The 20,022-nt window shown below is 47.5% G+C and overlaps 1 protein-coding gene across 1 annotated transcript in view; it reads right to left on the reverse strand.

Annotated features, from left to right (window-relative positions):
* The window catches only part of IQCJ (IQ motif containing J), a gene marked incomplete at both ends in the record, with an annotated part of 38,177 nt that continues 18,155 nt past the window's right edge, over positions 1-20,022 (reverse strand). Inside the window, 2 exons of the mRNA XM_082288272.1 lie at positions 1-51; positions 19,368-19,539. Of these exons, the coding sequence (XP_082144398.1) occupies positions 1-51; positions 19,368-19,539 (223 nt within the window). The remainder of the gene's footprint in view (positions 52-19,367; positions 19,540-20,022) is intronic.

Below are 20,022 nucleotides of genomic sequence, written 5' to 3' on the forward strand. Positions count from 1 at the left end.
TCATATTGCAGCCAGGGCTTTGGGAATGGCCTCGTGCTGCTGGATTTCCCCCTGGAATGGGAAGCCAGGGAGACAGAAAGTGGATAATCCTCTTAGCGGGGCAGGCACGGCCCTGCGGGCTCCAATTAACACCGAGGGTTTGGTATTAGTTATGGAAATGAGGGAAAATTGAGGATGTTAGTGCTGGGAGAAAGGAGACAGCACAAAATAACTCCCAGGGAGGGAAAAGGGAATGCCTGGAAAGCATCCCTGGATCAGGGATGGAGGATGGAGCCCTCCAGCCACCCCAGTGGTGACAACACATTCCCAGACACCTCCCAGACCTGGGGCACTCCTGAAATCCCAAAGCTGCCTGGGAATATCCAAGGTGTTGCCTTTTCCCCGAGGGGGTGCTGGAGTTTAACTTTTGCTCTGCCCCCAAACCAAATCCCAAATCCCGAATCCCAAATCCCTCCCCATCCACTATGTCCAACCCTCCACAAAAGCCGGCCCAAGCAGAGTTTTAAATCCAGCCACGATGAGTCTGAAATCCAGGGAATTTCAGGGGAACGAGCCGAACACACGTTATCCCAACGTGTGGGAAACAGATCCCAAACAGATCCAGGGGACTGGGGGTTCCTGGCATGGACACGCCTTTCCCAGGCCCTGTGCTCCCCAGCTCCCATCCCTGCGGATGGGTCGTGTCCGTGAGGGGCAGCACATCCATGGGGCAGCTCCTTCCCTGCCTCCCAGGGATGGGAAACAGCAGCTGGAGCAGCCCCTGGAGCCAGGGACCATCCCAAGAGACCCAGGGAGGGATCCTGGATCCAGGGGTGCTGCAGGGGGCTGCACATCCCAGCGGATCCCAGAATTCCTGGACACCACGTCCTGCCTGCCTCTCCCTGCTCCCAGCACATCCGTCCCTGGGCTGAGGATGCTGAGTCACAATCCCAGCCCAGCATCCCGAATTCCCGTGTTATCCACAGCTCTGCCTGCAGGGTCTCACACCCCCGGCTTAAAATCCCTCCTGGAATAATTCCCTATAAAATCCCCAGCCCCACAAACTCCCAGCAGGTCACTCCAAGGAATTTGCTGCCTGCCCTCTATGGCCTCCGTGAGAAATCAACAGGGAAAATTCATCAAATAAATCCAATTAACTTTAAAAATAATGACCTATGATCCACTAGGATCCCTCCCAAGGATACAAGATTTGCTGGTGGAGCTGTTGCTGCTGCAGAGGAATAAAATCCATGGATATTTTGGGCTGCTGAGCTCAGACCGGAGCCTGGGATGCATTTGGGGGTGTGGAGAACGAGCCAAGATATTTTTTATTATTAATATTAATATTATTCTGGAATGCTGTGTATCCCTTAGTAACAATAAATGTCTTAATAAATGAATAAATGTCTTAGTAAATAAATAAATATCTTAATAAAGAAATAAGTAAAAGTCTTAAGCAATAAATATCTTAATAACTAAATAAATGTCTTAATAAATAAATGAATAAATCTCTTAATAAATAAATGTCCTAATGAATAAATATATATATCTTAATAAACAAATGCGTATCTTAATAAATAAATGTCTTAAGCAATAAACATCTTAATAACTAAATGCCTTAATAAATAAATCAATCTCTTAATAAAGAAATAAATGTCTTAATAAATAAATAAATAAATAAATCTCTCCATAAATAAAAAAAAATATTAAATAAATTTCTTAATAAATGAATGAATAAATAAATAAATAAATAAATCTCTTAATAAAGAAATAAATGTCTTAATAATCTCTGTGAGCTGCTGAGGTGGCTCCAGGCTGAGCTGGGCTCCGGAATCAGAATCCCTGGAGTTCTTCCCTATCCTGCGGCTCCTTCCCCAGTGCCTATAAAGCCCTGCTCATTCCAACGAGGTGCAGCAGAGGTTTTTTGGGAATTACTGAAAGGATCTGTCCCCAGGCTGAGGTAACACCGAGCAGAGCTCAGCCCGAGCGGATCCGATTTTCGGGTACTCACATTCATCTTCCACTGCCGGCTCCTCTTTCAGGCCATTTTGGGAGAAATCCCAGGGATTGGCGTGTCGGGATCCCGAGCCCCGCTCCGGCCGCTTAGGGCTCCGCTCCCTGCTCGCCCTTCCCGCTGCCCATTCCTCCGGGATTCACCCGTGGAGCTGAAAAATCCACTTTGAATTCCTTTGGCATCCGAGATTCCAGCCGAGCCCTGCGTCCCGCCGGCGGAGCCGCTTCCAAAACAACCTCCCAAAATCCAGACGGTCCCTGAAGTCTCCTGACCCCTCGGGGTGGACGGAGCTCTCTTCCCAAAGAAAGCAGGTTGCTGCTGTCTCCCAAAAATCCTCCCCTTCACACGCCTCGACCTTGCCAGGGAAATCCTGTCTGCCTTGAATTATTCATCCCTCTTCCCGTGCTGCTCCAGCGGACAATTCCAAGCATTAATGTGCCATGACTTTTTATCCTTTTGGGGTTTTTATCGCCTCTTTCCAAACTCACGCCATCCTGGAGGTGTTCCTCAGCATTCCTGGGATTTCCCGAATCAAACCCGCGTCTCCAGCTTCTCGCACGCCCTTCCTGGTTCCAGCTCCGGGGACAGGGAGAGCCGGGCTGGATCCGGCTGGAGCTCCTGCTTTCGGCAGCACTTCCCAGCCTGCCTGGGCATGGAATGCAGGGAAAGCTTTCAGCTCCGAAAGGAAAAGCCCGGAGCGAGGTAACGGTGCTGGGAATTCCAGGAAAAACCTCGGGATTATCCTGCGTAAGGAACGCTGGTGGCAAATCCTGGCGGTGCTGAGGTGGAGGCCAGGCCAGGCTCTGCTCCCCGCGGTGCTGCCTGCTGGGTGCCTCCCACCGGGATCTGCCCCTGGAATTCCGCTGTTTGGGGCAATCCCAGACCTGCTCCGGAGTCTGGAAATGGATTAAAGTATCCAGAGGATCCTCTGTCCTTCCCCAGGGAGATCGGTTGGAATCTGGGGTGCCTGAAGCTGCTCCGCAGTGGCCAAACCCCAAATCCCCTCAGGTCCGCTCTTTCCCATGGAAAACCCTTTCCGTTGGAAGCGGGATGAGCAATCAGCTCAGCACTAACGCTTCCCTCGGCTCCCGCTGCTCACATCGGGGCTGGAAAAGCTGGAATTCCTGCCCTGCTATCTGAGCCAAATGACATTCCAGCAGCAGGGAACTCCAGCCAATGAATTCCCGGCCTCGATTCCTGGCGTTTCTTATCCCCTTGGATTCTTTTCCATGTTTAAGGTGGGCTTGTTGCTGCTCTGGGCTGTGTCTGAGGAGAAGGGTGAAGGGTATCCCGAGCCATATCCCGAGCCATCCAGGCATTCCAGCATGGAATTGCCAGGCTCCTGCAGCTCCAGTTTATCCTAAATAGGAATTTCAACAAAATCTCCTCATTCATGGATTTTGGGAAGATGGGAACTTTGGGAGTATTTTCCCTCCGGCGGAGAAGGTGAAGCTGCGCTTTGGGATGGGCTGTCCTTGGCTGCAGCAGGAGCCGGCTCTGGGACTGGGAACTCTGGGAACCTCAGAGCTTCGTGGGATTGGAAAATCCCTGATTTCACCTGGGAAAAGATCCTTAATCCAGCGTTGCTGGGAGCTGCATCCTGACTCACCCGGAGGGGACTGGAGGGGGTTGTGGGAGCAGGACCTTGTGCTTTGTCCCTAGAATCTGTTTCTCTTCCCTCAGACCTTCCCCCCTTTACCCAGGACCAGTTTGTCCCTGGCTCCCTCGGCGCTAATTAATGAATGAATTAATTAATGAAATGTCCATGATGTGCTGCAACCCCAGGCACGGACAATTCCTTGGATCCCTTAATCCCCCTGTTCCAGTACAGGATCAGGATTTTCTCTGATGGGTTTCTGCTAATTCCTCATGGGATTGGAGCACAAACAAACACATCCCTGATCCCACCATCCTCCTCCCATCCCCATCCTTTGAACACACCCCTTGGAGAAGGGAGTGGCAGGAAAAGGGGGAATGGCTTCACAAGGACAGAGGGACAGATGGGATTTTGGGAAGGAGTTGTTCCCTGGGAGGGGCTGGGCTGGAATTCCCAGAGCAGCTGGGGCTGCCCCTGGATCCCTGGAAGTGCCCAAGGCCAGGCTGGACACTGGGGCTGGGAGCAGCCTGGGACAGTGGAAGGTGTCATAGAAACGTAGAGATCATCCAAGAAAAAACTGGGAATATTTCTAGCAGCCAGCAAATTGCAGGAAGCTCAAAAATGGGGATTCATTTCCAATAACCAATCCTGGACATCTCTCCAACCTCTCCTCATTTCCACAGGCTCTGTGGATGGTGGAAAAAGGCAGGAATTTTTCCCCCTTTTCTCAAGTCAGACCACAAATAAAGCAATCCCAGATGAATATTCCAGCCCTTCCAACCCCTAATTCCATCCTGCCTGGCGCCTTTGCAATTCTAACTTGTCATAATTCGCTTTTCCACAATAAAGCTTGGAAATCTCACCTCCACCGGGGGTGACTCCCTTGAATAACCTGTCCTGGCTTTTCAAATTCTCTTTCTAAATGGATTAAAAAGGAGCTGTGAAAGTTCCAGCAGCAGCTGTGGGGATGTTCTGCATCCTGACAGGAAATCCAGGCTGACTCTTGGAGCGGGAGAATCCCGGGAGAGGTGTCCTCAGCGCCCTCCTCGAGTCTTTCTTTAGGTAAATTTGGAATTTTTTCCCGGATCAGCAGCTGAAAAATGGACACAAAGCACTCCCTGCAAGTCTCCTCCGTGGAAAAAAAAATGATTAAAATAAAAATATATTTATTTTCCATTGGTTTTTCCCGTTGCAGTTCCTCAGGGATGTGTTAATCCTCAGGGGATTCCTCCCAGGAAGAACCACAAAGGCAAAAAACTCCTTCGAGGTTTAAAGAAAAAAAGGTGGGGAATTTTCAAGAGGGAATTTTTCATTTTCAAGGATTAAATTATGCCCGACTCAAACAAAACCAAGGGAAATAAATCCCAGAATTTGGCATTCTAGGTCCATCTGCTGTTGGAAATATGGAAAGATCGCTGGGATATTTTGGCTGTGGAGTCCCTCCAGCAGGGGCAGAGAGTGGGGAACCCTCCTGAGCAGAGCTGGAGTGAAAATCACACGGAGAGAATGGAGAAAACTGCAAAAAATGGGGTGAAAATTATTCAAAAAGGAAAAAAAAAAACGAAAACTCTGCGGGGGTGGTGGCACAGGAAGCAAAAATTGGAGGAAAAAGCCCCAAAAAAATGAGATTAAAGGGAAGAAATTGAGCAGAGAGGAAAAAAGGACTGGGAAAGGTCCACGGAGGAGCAGAGTGACAGGAAAAAAACCACCAGAAAGTGGAAAAAATACACCGAAAAGATGGAAAAATACATCCAAAAGGTGAAAAAATGCACCAAAAAGTTGAAAAAATACAACATTCAGTTAAAAATCTGAAGTTATTTCCCAGCTGGGCAGTGGTGGAGCCTGAGCAGGAGCAGGAGCAGCCTCGCTCCCTATCCCTGAATCCCTGCTTGGAAAAAAACAGATCCCAGAGCCAGTGAGGCCATTAATTATTAATTAGCGGGGGGCATTAAAATGGAAGGAAGCCTTGGCTAATTTAAAACAAACCTAAAGCAGAGCTGAGCGGCTCTGAGAGGGGGAGGGAGGGCTCTGGAAAAGCTGGGAAGAGCCGCTCCAGAGGGATAAATAATTCACAGGGCTTTTCATTTATTCAGCTTTCTTTACTTTCCTAATGTTCCAGGGAGGGAGGGAGGGTGGGAAGGATGGGGATGAGGGGCTCAGGCGGGAGGAGAGGGAATGTGGCGAGCCCAGCAATCCCTCTCCTGCAATTCCAACATTTCAGGACACGTCTCAACCCCAAATTTACATTAAAAATGGGATTTGAGCTCTGTTTATATCCATTCATGAAGTTACTCCTGGAGCCGCAGGGCTGTGTCTTTCCTGGTGGCCCTGGAATGAGCACTGGGTGTTCCCAACCCCCTGCTCCAGGCTGCTGGCTCAGGAATATCATGGAATGATGGAATAGGGAGAGCTCCAGGCTCTCCCTGTTCTGGAGGGGATGTGGAGAGCCCAGGAGAACTGCTGCTTTCCCTCCCCTGCGATTCCAATGGCACAGAACACATTGCAATCCCTATTTTACACTGAAATTGGGATTTTTGTATCCATTTATATCCATGAGGTGGCTGAAATCAGCCCTCATTCATTAAGTTATTCCAGGAGCCGCAGGGCTGTGCCTTTCCTGGTGCCTCTGGAATAAACCTGGGATATTCCCCACTCCATCCCGTATTGGTTTCTCAGGCTCCCTGATCAGGAGGAAACAAGTTATTAGAGCTGATGGGAGGCTAATCAAGCGATTATCAGCGAGGACAATCAAATCAGCACCGGGAGACAAAAGAAATCCCTCCTGGAAATGCAAATTCCGGCTGGGACAACAACGTGCTTTTAGGATCTGGCAAAGGGATGCATTTGGGATCGGGGACTCGGGTGAGCTCAGCCCGGGCCGGAAAAGCAGAGTCGGCTTTAATGCCGTGACTTAATTTGCATTTCGAAGGTGGCATCGCTCGGCAGCAGTGACACAGCAAAATTAGGGATTTATTCACGGATTTGGGAGAACTCTTCGCTGGCTGTAGTGTGGTTTTATGGACAAGAGTGGGATGGCAGTGATGTAGCTGAGCCCTGGAGCGAAGGGAAGGCTTGGAATCCACCCCAGCTGGGATTGTCCCAGTGGTAGGAAGAAAACCAGCCCCTGGAGTTGCTCAGGTACCACAGGTGCCTTCCATTTTCCTTAGGAAAATCTGCTTTCCTTCCACTTCTCCAACCAGCAGCTCTCCAAAAATACCCCGAGTCTGGAGTAAACCTCCTGGGAAGCTCCTAAAACTTCAGATCACCTTTAAGCAAAGCTGTCCCAAGCAGGAAGTGATCCAAGCTTCACAAATTCCTTGTCTGAGAGCTCCTGCTGCCAGGCAGGAGGGAAAGCCAGCTTGGAAATGGGATTACAGTCAGGGAATTTTCTGGAAGCACAGCAATGAGCATTCCCTAAATGGCTGCGTCCCCAGAGGCTCGCGGATTGGGGGCAGTTTCCCTTGCAATCTGCTCCCTCAGGGCGGGAATACTCGCCTTGATTTTATTAAATATTATAAAAGTCTTGCTGGCTGATACAGCACCACGTCCTTCACATGCTCTGAGTGATTAAAAGACTTCAAAATTTCCCTGAAAACCGGCATAAAAGCAATTCCTGAGGAGATTCCCCCATCCCAGGTGGCTCCAACCTGGCCTTGGACACGGCCAGGGATCCAGGGGCAGCCACAGCTTCTCTGGGCACCCTGTGCCAGGGCTGTGGAGTTTTGGAGAGACATTTCCCAGGTATTCCTATCTTTAAGGATATGTTTAATATTCCAACCTAAATTCTCCCAATCCTTTAGAAGTGAAGCAGAGCTGAGTGTTACAGGCAATAATTAACATCTCTATTTTAGCTTTTATTGTTAATTACGGACAAAAGCCACTGCAGGAAATCGTTGTGTCCCCACCTCTGTTTTTTGGCTGTCTCTTCGGGATTCCTGTTGACTGGCAAGGAGCAGGGAATCAAGGAATTGAAAAGGAATCCAGGAATCTGGATCCATGCAGGGCCTGATCAGGTGTTTATGAACTCGTTTATTGAGTGAATCTGTGATAAGAGATAAGAACATCACCCAGCAACCACAGCAAATAAATACCCACCCACAAAGGTTAAACTTCAGGCTGCCTCGTTTGGAGAAAATCATTGTTTTCCTAAAATAAGCAACCCATTCAAGTGGGAAAGAGCAGGAATAATTCCTGGGAGAGCCCCCACAGCTCTCCCGAGACTGATTTTATTGGCAGCCAGGGGAGCGTGGCCCCCCTAATGGGACAATTTAAATGCATAACAGCTCCAAGAAACCCCTTAAAGGGTGTCCCCACATTCCTTATGTTGACGTGGCTCTCCTAGAAAATCCTGGATAACTCTCAGGCCTTTAAAGCAGGAAAAAAACATTGTCCTGCCTGCCTTGGGCTGGGCCATCGTCACCAGCTCTGCTCCTCAGGGTGTGAGGGAAGGCAGAACTCAAATCCACCTTTCCTTCCACAGGGCCCTGCTTTAAACAAACCTGAAAAAAACCCCAAACTATTTCTGTGACCAACAGCAACCTGCAGAGATGGGACAAATGCAAAGTTTGGGAGAACATCTGTGAGAGGAAAAGGTATGGATTTCATTTTTTTGGGAGAAAATTCCTTGGGAGCAGCTCCTATTTGTCTGATTGTTTGAAGGCCGCCCAGAATCCTGAACAATTTGGGTGTCCAGGCTCTCCTGAACCAGGAGATTTCAATTTCCCCTGATCAGATTGTCCAAAACCAGGCCAGTTTTTCCTGATCCTATTGTCCAAATTTCCCTGGGGGTGTAATTAATCTGTCAGGTTAATTAGGCACTTTGTGGCCCTGTTGTAATTTATTTAATTTTTCCCCAGTTTTTGTGTTGAGGTAACAATTATCTGAGATTTAACAGCACCTCCAAGTATTTGATCACTCCCAGTCTTTCCCCACTGGGATTTTTCTCCTCACAAACGTTGGCTCTTGGAAAGCCACAGCCCAATTTTCTCCCGGAAAATTAAAAAGTAGGCCCTGGCTTTGCTCAGCAGCAAGACTTGAGGTAAATTAACTTTCACTTTGGGTTTTGATGGATGTACAATGAACCCAGCATTGTTCAGCTGGAAATCTTGGAGCAATTTCTCATCCCAAACCTCTCCTGAGCAGCGCCTTTGACAGGTTATTAAGATTTTACTGTCACTGTGGAAACATTTTTCCAGGCGTCTTGGCTGTGATCAGGAGAGGTTCACGGCTCCTTCTCCAGCTGCTGAGCTCCCAAACCAGCTAAATTTAAAAATCCAGCTTTTTTTTTCAGGAGTGCCCAGGAAATATTTAATAAGCAATCATTTCCAATCCTGGATTTTTCATCCTAATGGCCAAGCAAGGCTTTCCCAACGTTTAATTGAGGTGCTGAAGAGGAGGATGTTGAGTTATCAGTCCCTGGGGAAGGTCAGGCTGCTCGGATAAATCCCCAGCTCGTGGGGGCAGGGAGAGGCTCGTTCAGGGACTGATCCCACAGCACCCCTCTGCCAAGGGATGCAGGAGTTGGGATGCAGATGGATGCTGGATATTTGTGTTTTGCACGTGTCCATCCAGGTTTTGTGGAACAGGAAAACCCCTGGATCATGCAATTGTAAGTTACTTCACACATGGAAATGATTATAGTAGAATACAGCTACATTTCCCCATCATTTACATCACGGTGAATTCCCAAAAATTGGGGCAATGACTGTGTTTTAAGTGAAATTCCACAGGAATTAAATTTATCTCCAGAACTGATTTAACCAAGGAAATAAACAACACACTGGGACAACTTCCCCATCCCTGGGAGTGTCCCAGACCAGGCTGGATGAGGCTTGGAGCAGTCTGGGGTAGTGGAAGATGTCCCTGCCCATGGGATAGGATGGGATTTAAGGTCCCTTCCCACCCAAACCATCCTGGAATTCTAGGAAAACACAGGAGGAGCAGAAGATCTGATGCACTGAGGGTTCACTTTTAGACATCCAAGTTTCTGACATGGGTCAATCCAGAATATCCAGCCCTGCAGCCAAACCAGCGCTGGAGTTACAAACACAGCTCATTCCCACTGGTTGGGCTGCTCTGGAGGAGACACTAAAACAAACCTTTCCCAGGGAAAACCACCAATTATAAAAACCCTACACTCAAGTTCCTGTTTAGTCCTAGTCAAGTGGAAAAAAGAACAGCAGGTGATGCTAAAATTGAATTTTAATTCAACTTTGAAAAAAATTTAATTTAATTGGAGTTCAGACTTGCACAAGGCTAAACTTTGACTTGAATATTTTAATAAAAATCCCTTTTGGAAGAGCCAAACTTTGAGAGTTTGGGATTAAACCCCGATTCACCTGAATTAAACCTGTCCCGACCTGATTTGTTCTGTCACACTCTAAGCAAGACCCTTCTCCAACCATGCCTCTCTTTCTGCTCCTGATGCTGTAATAAAACCTTATTTACTGAGGCTCATGTATCCCAAAAGAAATTCCATGAGTTTTTAGGACCTTTTCCACCACTGGCATCAACCCTTCCAGCACACAAAGTTCCACTGTGTGGCCAGGGCTGGGAACAAAGGACAGTGGTGCTGGAAGAACCCAAATAAAGCCCTTCAGTGCTGCTGGAAAAGGCATCCATTGAGAGCCAGGAGCTCTGACATTCCTTTCTCATGGAGAGAGGAGTCAGTGACAGCCTCTCATTCCTTCTCCGTGATTATCTCATGGTGGGCACGGCCCCTAATAAATGAAATAATACTTTTTTGTGTGTCAAAGAGCTGGGTTTAAAATAAGAGCATGGAAAAAATAAATCCCAAAGACAAGGACAGCTGAAAGGACATTGCCACAGAAGGTCTGAGTTTATGCTCCGAGGGAAATTAAGTAGGAATGTTTGGAATTAAAATATCTCCTTGCTGGAAAAAAATGTGAATATTCTTAATTTTCTGGCTCATTAAACTCCTCCTGGAGAGCGAGTTAAGAATTCTGGGATGTTTTTACGCATCGAGTTGGGTTTGGGGCTTTTTGATGATGTGATGAGTCAGGCTCAGATTTGCAGGGAATCAGTGCCTTCCCAAAGGTTTCTCCAAGAGGGAGCACGAATCCTTAGGGAAAGGTCACAGTCCGTGCAGAAAGTTGTCCAGTTCCCTTTCTTCTGGGATAAGGATCTGTTCCATCAGAAGGGAATGAAGGAGTTGCTGCAGATGGGCTTAACAAAGAAGTGTGTGAGGATTAAAGGCAGGGAATGGGAATTGGGACATGGAAAAGCCAGACTGGGATTTGTACGTGCAAATTCCAAGCTCCTCTGAGCCTCGCTGCTGCCCTAGAGGAGATTCAGGGCTCAATCAAAGGTTTGGGGGTTTTATTTCCCAGAAATGGGAAGGAAGAGACAAATGTCCAGCCCTGCCCTACAGCCACCCATGGAACTCCACCCCACAAAACAAATTTAGAATTATTTTGGAAGAAAATCCAGGAAATATTTGATTGTCAGGAAGAGAAACATCAAAATGGGCCCCAAGTGGGCAGGAAGCCACAGCAGCATTCCCAGTTTGGGAAGAGACACCAAGGCCTCATTTCATGGAATCACAGACTCCTTAAGGTTGGAAAAGACCTCCAAGACCAAGTCCAACCATCAACCCACGTTCACCACTAAATAACGTCCTCAAGTGCCACATCCACACATTTTTGGAACACTTCCAAGGATGGTGAATCCAGGAATCCACCACTTCCCTGGGCAGCTTGTTTTAATTGCTGTACATCCCAAAAAATACTGAATTCCCCACGGCAGCTCCATGTTCCCTTTCCATTTCCTTCGAGGTAGGAAATCTGTCCCTGAAATTTGGCTTCAAGATTTCATATTTAAGTTTGCATCCCAATTTTGCATAATTAAACACAGGAGACAAAATAAATCCCCAGCATTCTGGGAAGCGCAGCAGGTTTTTCCGGGAGAGGGGGAAACAGCACTGCAGTGTTCATAAATACCACGAATTCAGCACGGGAAATATTATGACATCTTCATCTAATTTACATAATTTACATAAAAATAAAATTACAGGGGAATATTCTATTCCTGCATGCAAAACCTTCTCTTCCTTTCCCTCCCTAAATGAGATTCTCCTTTTGCTTCTCAGTGGATTTTATCCAATATCTGGGATTTCTGGACATTGCCATAATCAAATCTAACAATAATTTGATTTTCTTCCGAGCTCCTCAGAGCACCGAAGCGATTTTGTTATTCTGAAGATGGTTTGAAAACATCTTTATTGAAGGCCCATAAATGCCTTTAAAGCTATCTCGGTGCCAATGGATCAAGAATACTCCTGAAATTCCTTGTTATGCCTTGTACCTGAAAAATCCATTTGGAACAGCTTCTCCTGTATTGAATTCCTGTCTGGAGCAGCTGATTTAAGCAGCTGATAGAGGATGGCAGGTGGCCCATTCATTGCATTATCATTTTATACACTCTGTCCATAAAACCCCCAGGAGAAGGATGGACTGTCTGTCCATGAAAAATAATCCACTGGCTGAGGTTTATTGGAACAGCAATGGAATTTTAAACGCCTTGGAAAAGCCAAAGCGTGGCCGCTGACGCGATGGGAGCGGCGTTTTCCGAGCTCCACGGCCACGCTCAGGCTCGGAACGAGAGCAGTTAATGCAATTAAAGCAGTGCCTTAATTAGGAACCAGAAACAAGGGTTTAGTTGGGAAAACAAAAGCTCCCAAATTTTCAAATAATGAAGGACTGGTGCACACACGATGTGGGGAAGGTGTTATCAGAAGGGCAGGAAAATGTCAAATGTAATTAACCACAGGAATATTCCAGAGTTCACCTCTGGCTCTGGTGTTCCCAGGTGGGAACTGCTCAGCTCCCAGCATTTCCCTGCCCTGTCCAACGGGAGGAGAAATACTGAATTCAGTGTGGGCAAAGAAGGGCAAAATAAGGTCAGAATTTCAGAAGGCACCAGCGAAGGGGAGTTTAAAGCACAGTCCGAGGGACAAGGACACAACTGGGATGTGAGGTGATCCTGGTGCTGGTAACAGAATCTTACTGGAGAGAAGAGCCTGAGAAATGGGAAACCCCTTCAAAATTCACTGTCACATGGGTAGAACAAAGGAATTTGGGGGAATTTGGGGGAATTTGCGGGAATTTGGGTTTCATAGAGGCTGGTATTTCAGATGAAAGGGAGAAAGAGCTCAGAAGTTTAAAAAAAAGGAAAACCAAGTGATGCAATCAAACAAATCATGGAAGCAATGAATAATCTGGAATAAACCCCAAAGTTCACTGCTGGATTTGGATCTCCTAAAGACCTTTGCAAAAGGGTGGCTTTGCCAAAAATTACTGGTGTGAGAGACGGGGTTTGGAGAAAATCTGAAGACCTGAATAACTCCAACATTGGAATCTCCATTAACACGGGATTTAATCAGGTTTTGTTGAGGGCCAGAATAACTCCAACGTGGGAATCTCTGTTAAATGGGATTTAAGGAGATGTTCTTGAGGAGCAAAGCTTCCCGACCTTCCTCCCAAAAGCATCACCTGTGGTGGGACTCAGCTCCAGGATGGGCAGAGCAGGTGGGACATGAACCACCACCACCAGGGCGCTTCTGTGCTGCTCGCTTTGGGATCTTTGCTGAAGTTAAATGGCTTTTTTTACCCCCACCGTGAAGTTTTCACTCCACTGAAGAAATTCCCGAAGAAAACACAGCTTTTTCCTTAAATGCATCCCATTGGCAGAAGTGTTCAGCACATTTTCCCTCCTAAAATGTCATTTACGTCTTCCTAATGAACTTTATCTGACCCTAAGAAGTCGTTTCACAGGTGGAAAATTGCCTCCAAAAACGGAGTGACTGAAATAGAGTCAGAATCTCCCACAAACCAGAATAATTATTATTATTGTTATTATTTGCTTAAATTCTGAGTGGTGAAATAGCCCAAATCATATTTATTCCCACCAAAATGCACTTTTCCGGTGTGTTTACTCTGAAAATTCCTTTTACGAGCAGGAATCAATACTCTGCCCTTTGGGAGGAGATAATCTGGATATATTTGGGAAGATCCACTGTTCTGTAATAGACCCCATTAAAGTGCTGCTGCTGCCACATTTCTTTGGTGATAGAGCCACTAAAATAATTTAATGGCTCAGGATGGGGCAATTTCCATCGGATTTTCCCTCCATCCCAGGAAGCTTCTATTAAATATATTTTATACATCGAATTCCTCCTGGTCCAATCATGACTTTATTGTCCATTACTTAAATTTCGTACATTTTCCCCTCTTTTTCGGTCACACCAAAATATAATTCATTCCAGCCAGTGAAGATAATTCCTTGTGGGAAACCTGTGGTTGGAAATCTCCCAGTCTCAAATAATTCCGTGTTGGGGGCACACCACCATTCCCACTCTTCCCATTCCAAACCCACTCCCATTTCCTGCACTGCTCCAGTATTTGACTCTGGATTGACCTCTTGGATCTCTGTCATCAGCAGTGCTGGGGAAGGGCGACAACAAAAGGTCTTGGAGTTTTGGATTAAAAATGGGATCTTTTCCAGCCTAAAGAGATCAGGTCATTGTCATCATTCCCAAAGATTGCAAATGCCATCAGCAAAGCTCACTGGACACAGGGTGGAGAATCATGGAATGTCTGGGTTGGAAGGCACCTCAAAGATCATCCCATTCCACCCCCTGTCACATCCAAGGACACCTCCCACTGTCCCAGGCTGCTCCAAGCCCCAATGTCCAGCCTGGCCTTGGGCACTGCCAGGGATCCAGGGGCAGCCACAGCTGCTCTGGGCACCCTGTGCCAGGGCCTGCCCACCCTCACAGGGAACAATTCCTCGCAAAATCCCACCTATCCCTGCCCTCTGGCAGTTCCTTGGACAAAGAAAATTCTGGATTTTCAGTGTGTTGTCACAGGGCTGGAGAGAAACCCTCCAAGAACTTTCTGTGATGGTGCAAATCTGCTCTGCACCCCCTGCTTAATTAAGCATTAAATCCTCCATTGATCTGATTTTCATTTTGGAGCCTGGCTTTGCAAAAGGAAGGTGATGCCGTGGGAATAAACGAGATATTGGAGATCAAATTAGCTTAGAAAGGGGTTATGAAGGATTTAGCCAAATTTCCTGAAGTGGGACTTAAAATAAACCTATTTTTGAGACCTCTCATTGGTACCCACCAGGGCCATCTCCTTCTGAACTTTCACAGAGCTAAACCCACCCCAGAGCTCAACAAAACTGTTCTCAAGTGTCTCAAGCAGCCAAATATTCCCATAGAAACACCACCAGAAATGTCTTATCAGACATTTTATCGTCAACCAAGATCATTCCTGGATTGATTTTGCTGCTGCTAAACCACAACGACTCAAATCGACATCAGTGGTCCCATCAATACTCAACCTTCAATACACACAACATAAAAAAGAAGGAATTATTGGTGTTCTGCTCCCACCAGCAGAAAGGCTCAAGAGGGTCCTTTTGTATCCCAGCAGTTAAAATCCCATGGGATAATATTTGCAAGAGAGTTAAACTTGGATAATCATTCCGGATGATTATGTTCACAAATATTTCTCCATAAAAATCCCTTTAAGAGATAAATTCCATGTTGGGCCACAGTGCTGTGAATCCCTGCTCACGTTTAGAGCTGAGATTATCCAAAGCCAATGGGAGGGGTTGAAAATAACATTTTTTCCCCTGTTCCCTTCATTCCAAGTGTTATCTGACGGCCACATCAGCGTTAATGTTTCTCCCCAAACCATCAAATATTTGATTTCTAATTAGGGCCTTTTCATCTCAGCGCTGGATTTGTCTCCCTCATCTTTAATTATGTTTCCATCCCCGCTGCTCAAGGGCAAGATTTGCATTTTTACATTCTATAGAAATCACACTGTAAATATTTATCAGATGGCTCCCTCTCGGCTGCTGATTTGGGAATCCAGGCTCGCAGGAAAGAGGGAATGTTCCCCGTATTAATGCCCTGCTGATCGTTAGGATTTCACTGCCTCCCATACGTTGATATTCCCTGCCCCTCAGCTTCCCATCGCCCCTGCAGGTGCAAAACACCCCTGGGAATGTCACAGACAACAGTGGAAAAACAGGATTCTCCTGCAGGTGGGAGACCTAGGAACACCCAAAGGCTGCAGAGAGAATTAAGGTTTTAGAACCAAACCTTCATAAATCACTGGGAAAAGCCCCAGCTGTGAAGGCACCACACAGGGCAGGAATGATAAACAAACGGGGGTTTAGGAGCAGAGGAGTTCAGTCCTGGCTCTTTTCCCCACTGGATATTTCTGTGGCATCAACAAACGGAGAAAGGGTGGGAAAAGAGCCATCCCCGTTTGGAAAAGCAGGTTTTGTGTGGTTACACCTCTAAAAAGAGCATTTCTTGGTAGAAAGTCCCCTGTTGGAGAGACTTAGCTCCAGCAAAACCTGGGAATTTTACGGATTCGGTTCGTGCCATTCTCATGAGCATCGCAATGATTTTTAGGAGAGGAAAAGAGGTGCTTTGCCAGGGTGGGAGATCGGGAGTGACAAGGTTAGGGAAAGATCCTCATCAAAGGGCAGCGAGCCCCCAGTCCCGGCCGAGGAGCGAGAGGACCGCGCCTCTGTCCGCGGTGCTGAGCGGCCCCGGCCCCGCCGCTGCCCGCGGTGCTGAACGCCCGAGCACCGCCACCGCATCCCGGGGCGCTCCCGCTCCTCTCCCGGGCAGCCCAGCGGGGTGGGAGCTGGGACAGCGCATCCTCCCGGACACTGAATGCTGCCCGAGGCCCCGCCTGGAACGCTGCACCCCGTTCTGGTGTTCCCAACGTAAGAAGGACACGGAACTGTTGGAGCGAGTCCAGGGCAGGCCACGAAGTTGATAAGGAGACTGGAGCACCTCTCCTGTGGAGACTGGATGGGAAAGTTGGGGCTGTCCAGCCTGGAGAGAGGAAATTTATGTGGAGAGCCCAGAGCACCTTCCACGATCTGAGTGGGGCAATGAGGGAGACAAAGAGACACTCTTCGTTGGGAACTGGAGTGACCGGACAAGGGAATGGCTTCAAACCGAAGGAATTGGAATTTAGATGGGATATTGAGAAGGAATTCCTGTCTGTGAGGGTGGAGAGGGGCTGGGATGGAATTCCCAGAGCAGCTGTGGCTGCCCCTGGATCCCTGGAAATGTCAAAGGCCAGGTTGGGTTGGAGCAGCCTGGGACAGTGGGAGGTGTCCCTGCCCATGGCAGGGGTGGGACTGGGTGACCTTTGAGGTCCCTCCCAACCTGGACCACTCTGGGATTTCTGAAGGAAAAAAGCAGAAACCCATCCAGGAAGGAAGGTTTTGGCACCTTTCTACACAGTAACAAAATTGAAAACATTTACAAGGAAGAGCATCAGTTCAAATCTATTATTTGTCTGTCTTCTAATTTTTTCTTTAGCAGAAATTAACGTGCAAAAGGAAAATGAAAGCAAGTGACAACAGCACAGCTACAGCCTGAGAGCTCCTCACGCCATACTCTGATCAGTGATCGATAACAGATCTTCTCCAACAGTTAAAACCACTTTGTACTCCACACACACAAACCTTTCTGTGCTACAGAGCAGCAGCCCAACAAGAATTCTCCATTTCCAATCTCATCCCTCAAGCTCCGACATCCCGCCCGTTCCGTCAGTCCTCTCCAGGGGGAGGCCCAGGGGAACCCCACTTCCATCCCACAAACACTGGGAGGTGGAGCCATCGCTCTCTCCCCATGTCAGGGATGATTGATCTGCTGAAAAAGGGACAGCAGGATCCATTCCCTGATAAGCTGATCTGCCTGGAGGTTCTTGGATTTGGAGGGTAGGAAACATCCAGGAGCCTTGGGAACAGCAACTGAGCACAAATTCGTGTCTTAAAACAGAGTTGGGAGAGTGTCTCTAGGACTGGACAAAGAAAGCCAAGTGGCAAGAAAAGGGGACCTATTTTCGTGTCAGGTGGGATGTTCCTAACATGGGAATTCTGGGTGAAATCAGGAGACTCCAATCCGTGCAGCTCAGACAGTTTGGTGTCCCTTTCCCAGGGAAAATCAATTTATTGCAAAAAGAGATGAAACCTCTGTGTGAATGTTCACAGATCTTCATCCTCCTAAATTTACCTTCAAAATACTGACCAGAGAATTTCTGGATTTTATCAACTCATGAAATATTTTGGGGTTCACTTCATCCTCTCTGAGTGTGAATTTCCGATTGTTTTTTTATTCCTTCTCTGCCTCTGACAGGGGACTTCCAGCGCTTTGTTTTGTGCCCTGCTTTATTTTGCGCCTGTTTTATGTCTCAGCCACCAGAAAAATTCCCTGTTTTCCCGAGGGTTATTAACAGGCTAAGCACCAGGACGTGTAAGGAAATATTCCCCTTTTCCTTTGCACGTGGAAGTGGGATGAGTGGGCGCCGCATTAACACAAATTAAATCCCGACCCCAGTATCCAAGCTTCATTTTCCCACAAACACAGAACTCCCAGCTGCCCTTACTGAACTCCCAAACACTCCAAAATTGTCATTTTCCAACCGAGATTAGTGCTGGAAAGCTCTGGAGCACCCGGGAGTGTCCCTGCGCAGGGCACGAGGGACCTCTGGTGGAAGCTGATTCCAGTGGCAGATAAACATTTCCATCCCATTGATTCCTCTCTTTAAAGGCACCAAACCCCTTTAATCCGTGAAACTTCAGTGTCCAACCCGATATTCCAGCCCACTTTATCCTCCTGCTCTCCAGCTCCCAACTAAAAACAAACCACTGCCCTCAGGGATATTTTATTAAACTGTCAGGCATCGCATCCCACAATAAACCTGCTGGGAACAGCTTCCCTTTGGGCCTGGATCAACACTGGAAAAGAGTCAAATTATCCCCAGAACTCCAAGATCAGAGTTTTTAGCATGGAAAAGCTCTGTTGGATCAGTACCCTGGGCTTTACATGATGAAAATCGCTCCAACTTTGCAACTCAAGGCAGAATTAAATTAATCCAGCCCACTAACAACGACTCCCGAATTTTTGTAGGGATTCAGAAGCCACCAAATGCTGTCCTGTGAGCGGCAACAGCCACTGACAGTGAGGACCCAACCAACCTGTTCCCTCCTCAGGAGCAGGGAGACACCTCCTGCACCAGGCAGCACCGCACTTCCTGCTCCTGGAATTCCTGAGTTATTCCATGCACTCCGGTCTGTAATTCCCTCAAATCTCGTCTTCTGTGACAAAGTTGAAAACAACGTTCCCGGGTTCTGTATTTGCTTATTGACCTAATAATCCCAATTCAGAGGCAGTCACAGAATTGTCTGTGTTCCAAAAATGGCATCTGCATTAGGGGTTTGTTTGGGGTCACTTTAAAAAGACAAATGCAGCCTCCAGCCACTGGTCACGGTGGAATATTTATTCCAAAATCAAATTTAATTTTGAACCCCTAAATCAGCTTCCAGCAAATATAAAAATCAACCGACAAACCCCCCAACAAAATAAAACCAAAAACCAACCAAGAAACCACCTTTCTTTGCCGGAAAAGCACCACAATTTGGGATTTTTTGGGAACACAATATTCTAAACACACAGGAGAACACAAGACCACCTGGAAGCACCTTTTTCCAGCAAGAACACCTCCAAAATCTGCTGAAATCCAGGTCTGATACCCACAGTGGCACATCCTGGTGAGGCGACAAGAGGCACCTCTGCCTGAAGGTCATTTGAGACACCTAAAAATCCCTTTTTAAGCCGTTATCAACCCATTGAACCCACAACTGAGCTCGCACTTGTCCCAAATCCCAGAAAGGCAGCCAGGAAAGGAAAAAGGGAGGGATTCCAGCCGGACTCACGGGGGTGCTGCTGTCGGAGAAGGTGTTCATGCTGACGGACCTGCTCATCTTGCCCGAGGCCGGCGACGTGGAGGACGCTGGGGACACTGGGGACGGGCTGCGCTTGTCCCGCGGCTCCGGGGGTGGGGACAGGTCCTGGCGCTGCAGGTGCTCACGCCATGCTCGCTGGATGCTGAGGGAACAAAGGATTTCAGTCCAGACCCCTGACTGAAAGCACTGGGGTTGGGGGGGTCCCGTTTCAGGTTTCCTCTCTGCATAGGGAGCACGCGGAAGCACCTCTGTAGGGTTTGTGTAAGGCACGACTGGGGTAATCTGGGGCGGTTTGTTAAAGAGGGTCAGGGAATCCTGGAGTGGTTTGGGTTGAAAAGGACCTTAAAGATCATCTGGTTCCAAACTCCTTCCACGTTACTCAGAGTCCAACCCAATCCCAAAACAGACGGAAGTGATTTTGGTTTGAGAACGATTCGGCACCTTGCAATCAAAATAAAAATACACATTGGTGCATTTAAAGGACTTCGGAACCTTCAGTGTTTTGTACTTATAGCACACTTCGGATTAAGACCAGGTGCAGCTGGAAGGGAAGAGCCAGAGCAGGGTCATGGAATTATGGAATCCCAGAGTGGTTTGGGTTGGAAAGGACTTGGACGATCATCTG

The sequence above is a fragment of the Coloeus monedula genome (assembly GCF_965178545.1).
Source record: "Coloeus monedula genome assembly, chromosome: 10".
NCBI classification, from domain to species: Eukaryota; Metazoa; Chordata; class Aves; order Passeriformes; family Corvidae; genus Coloeus; species Coloeus monedula.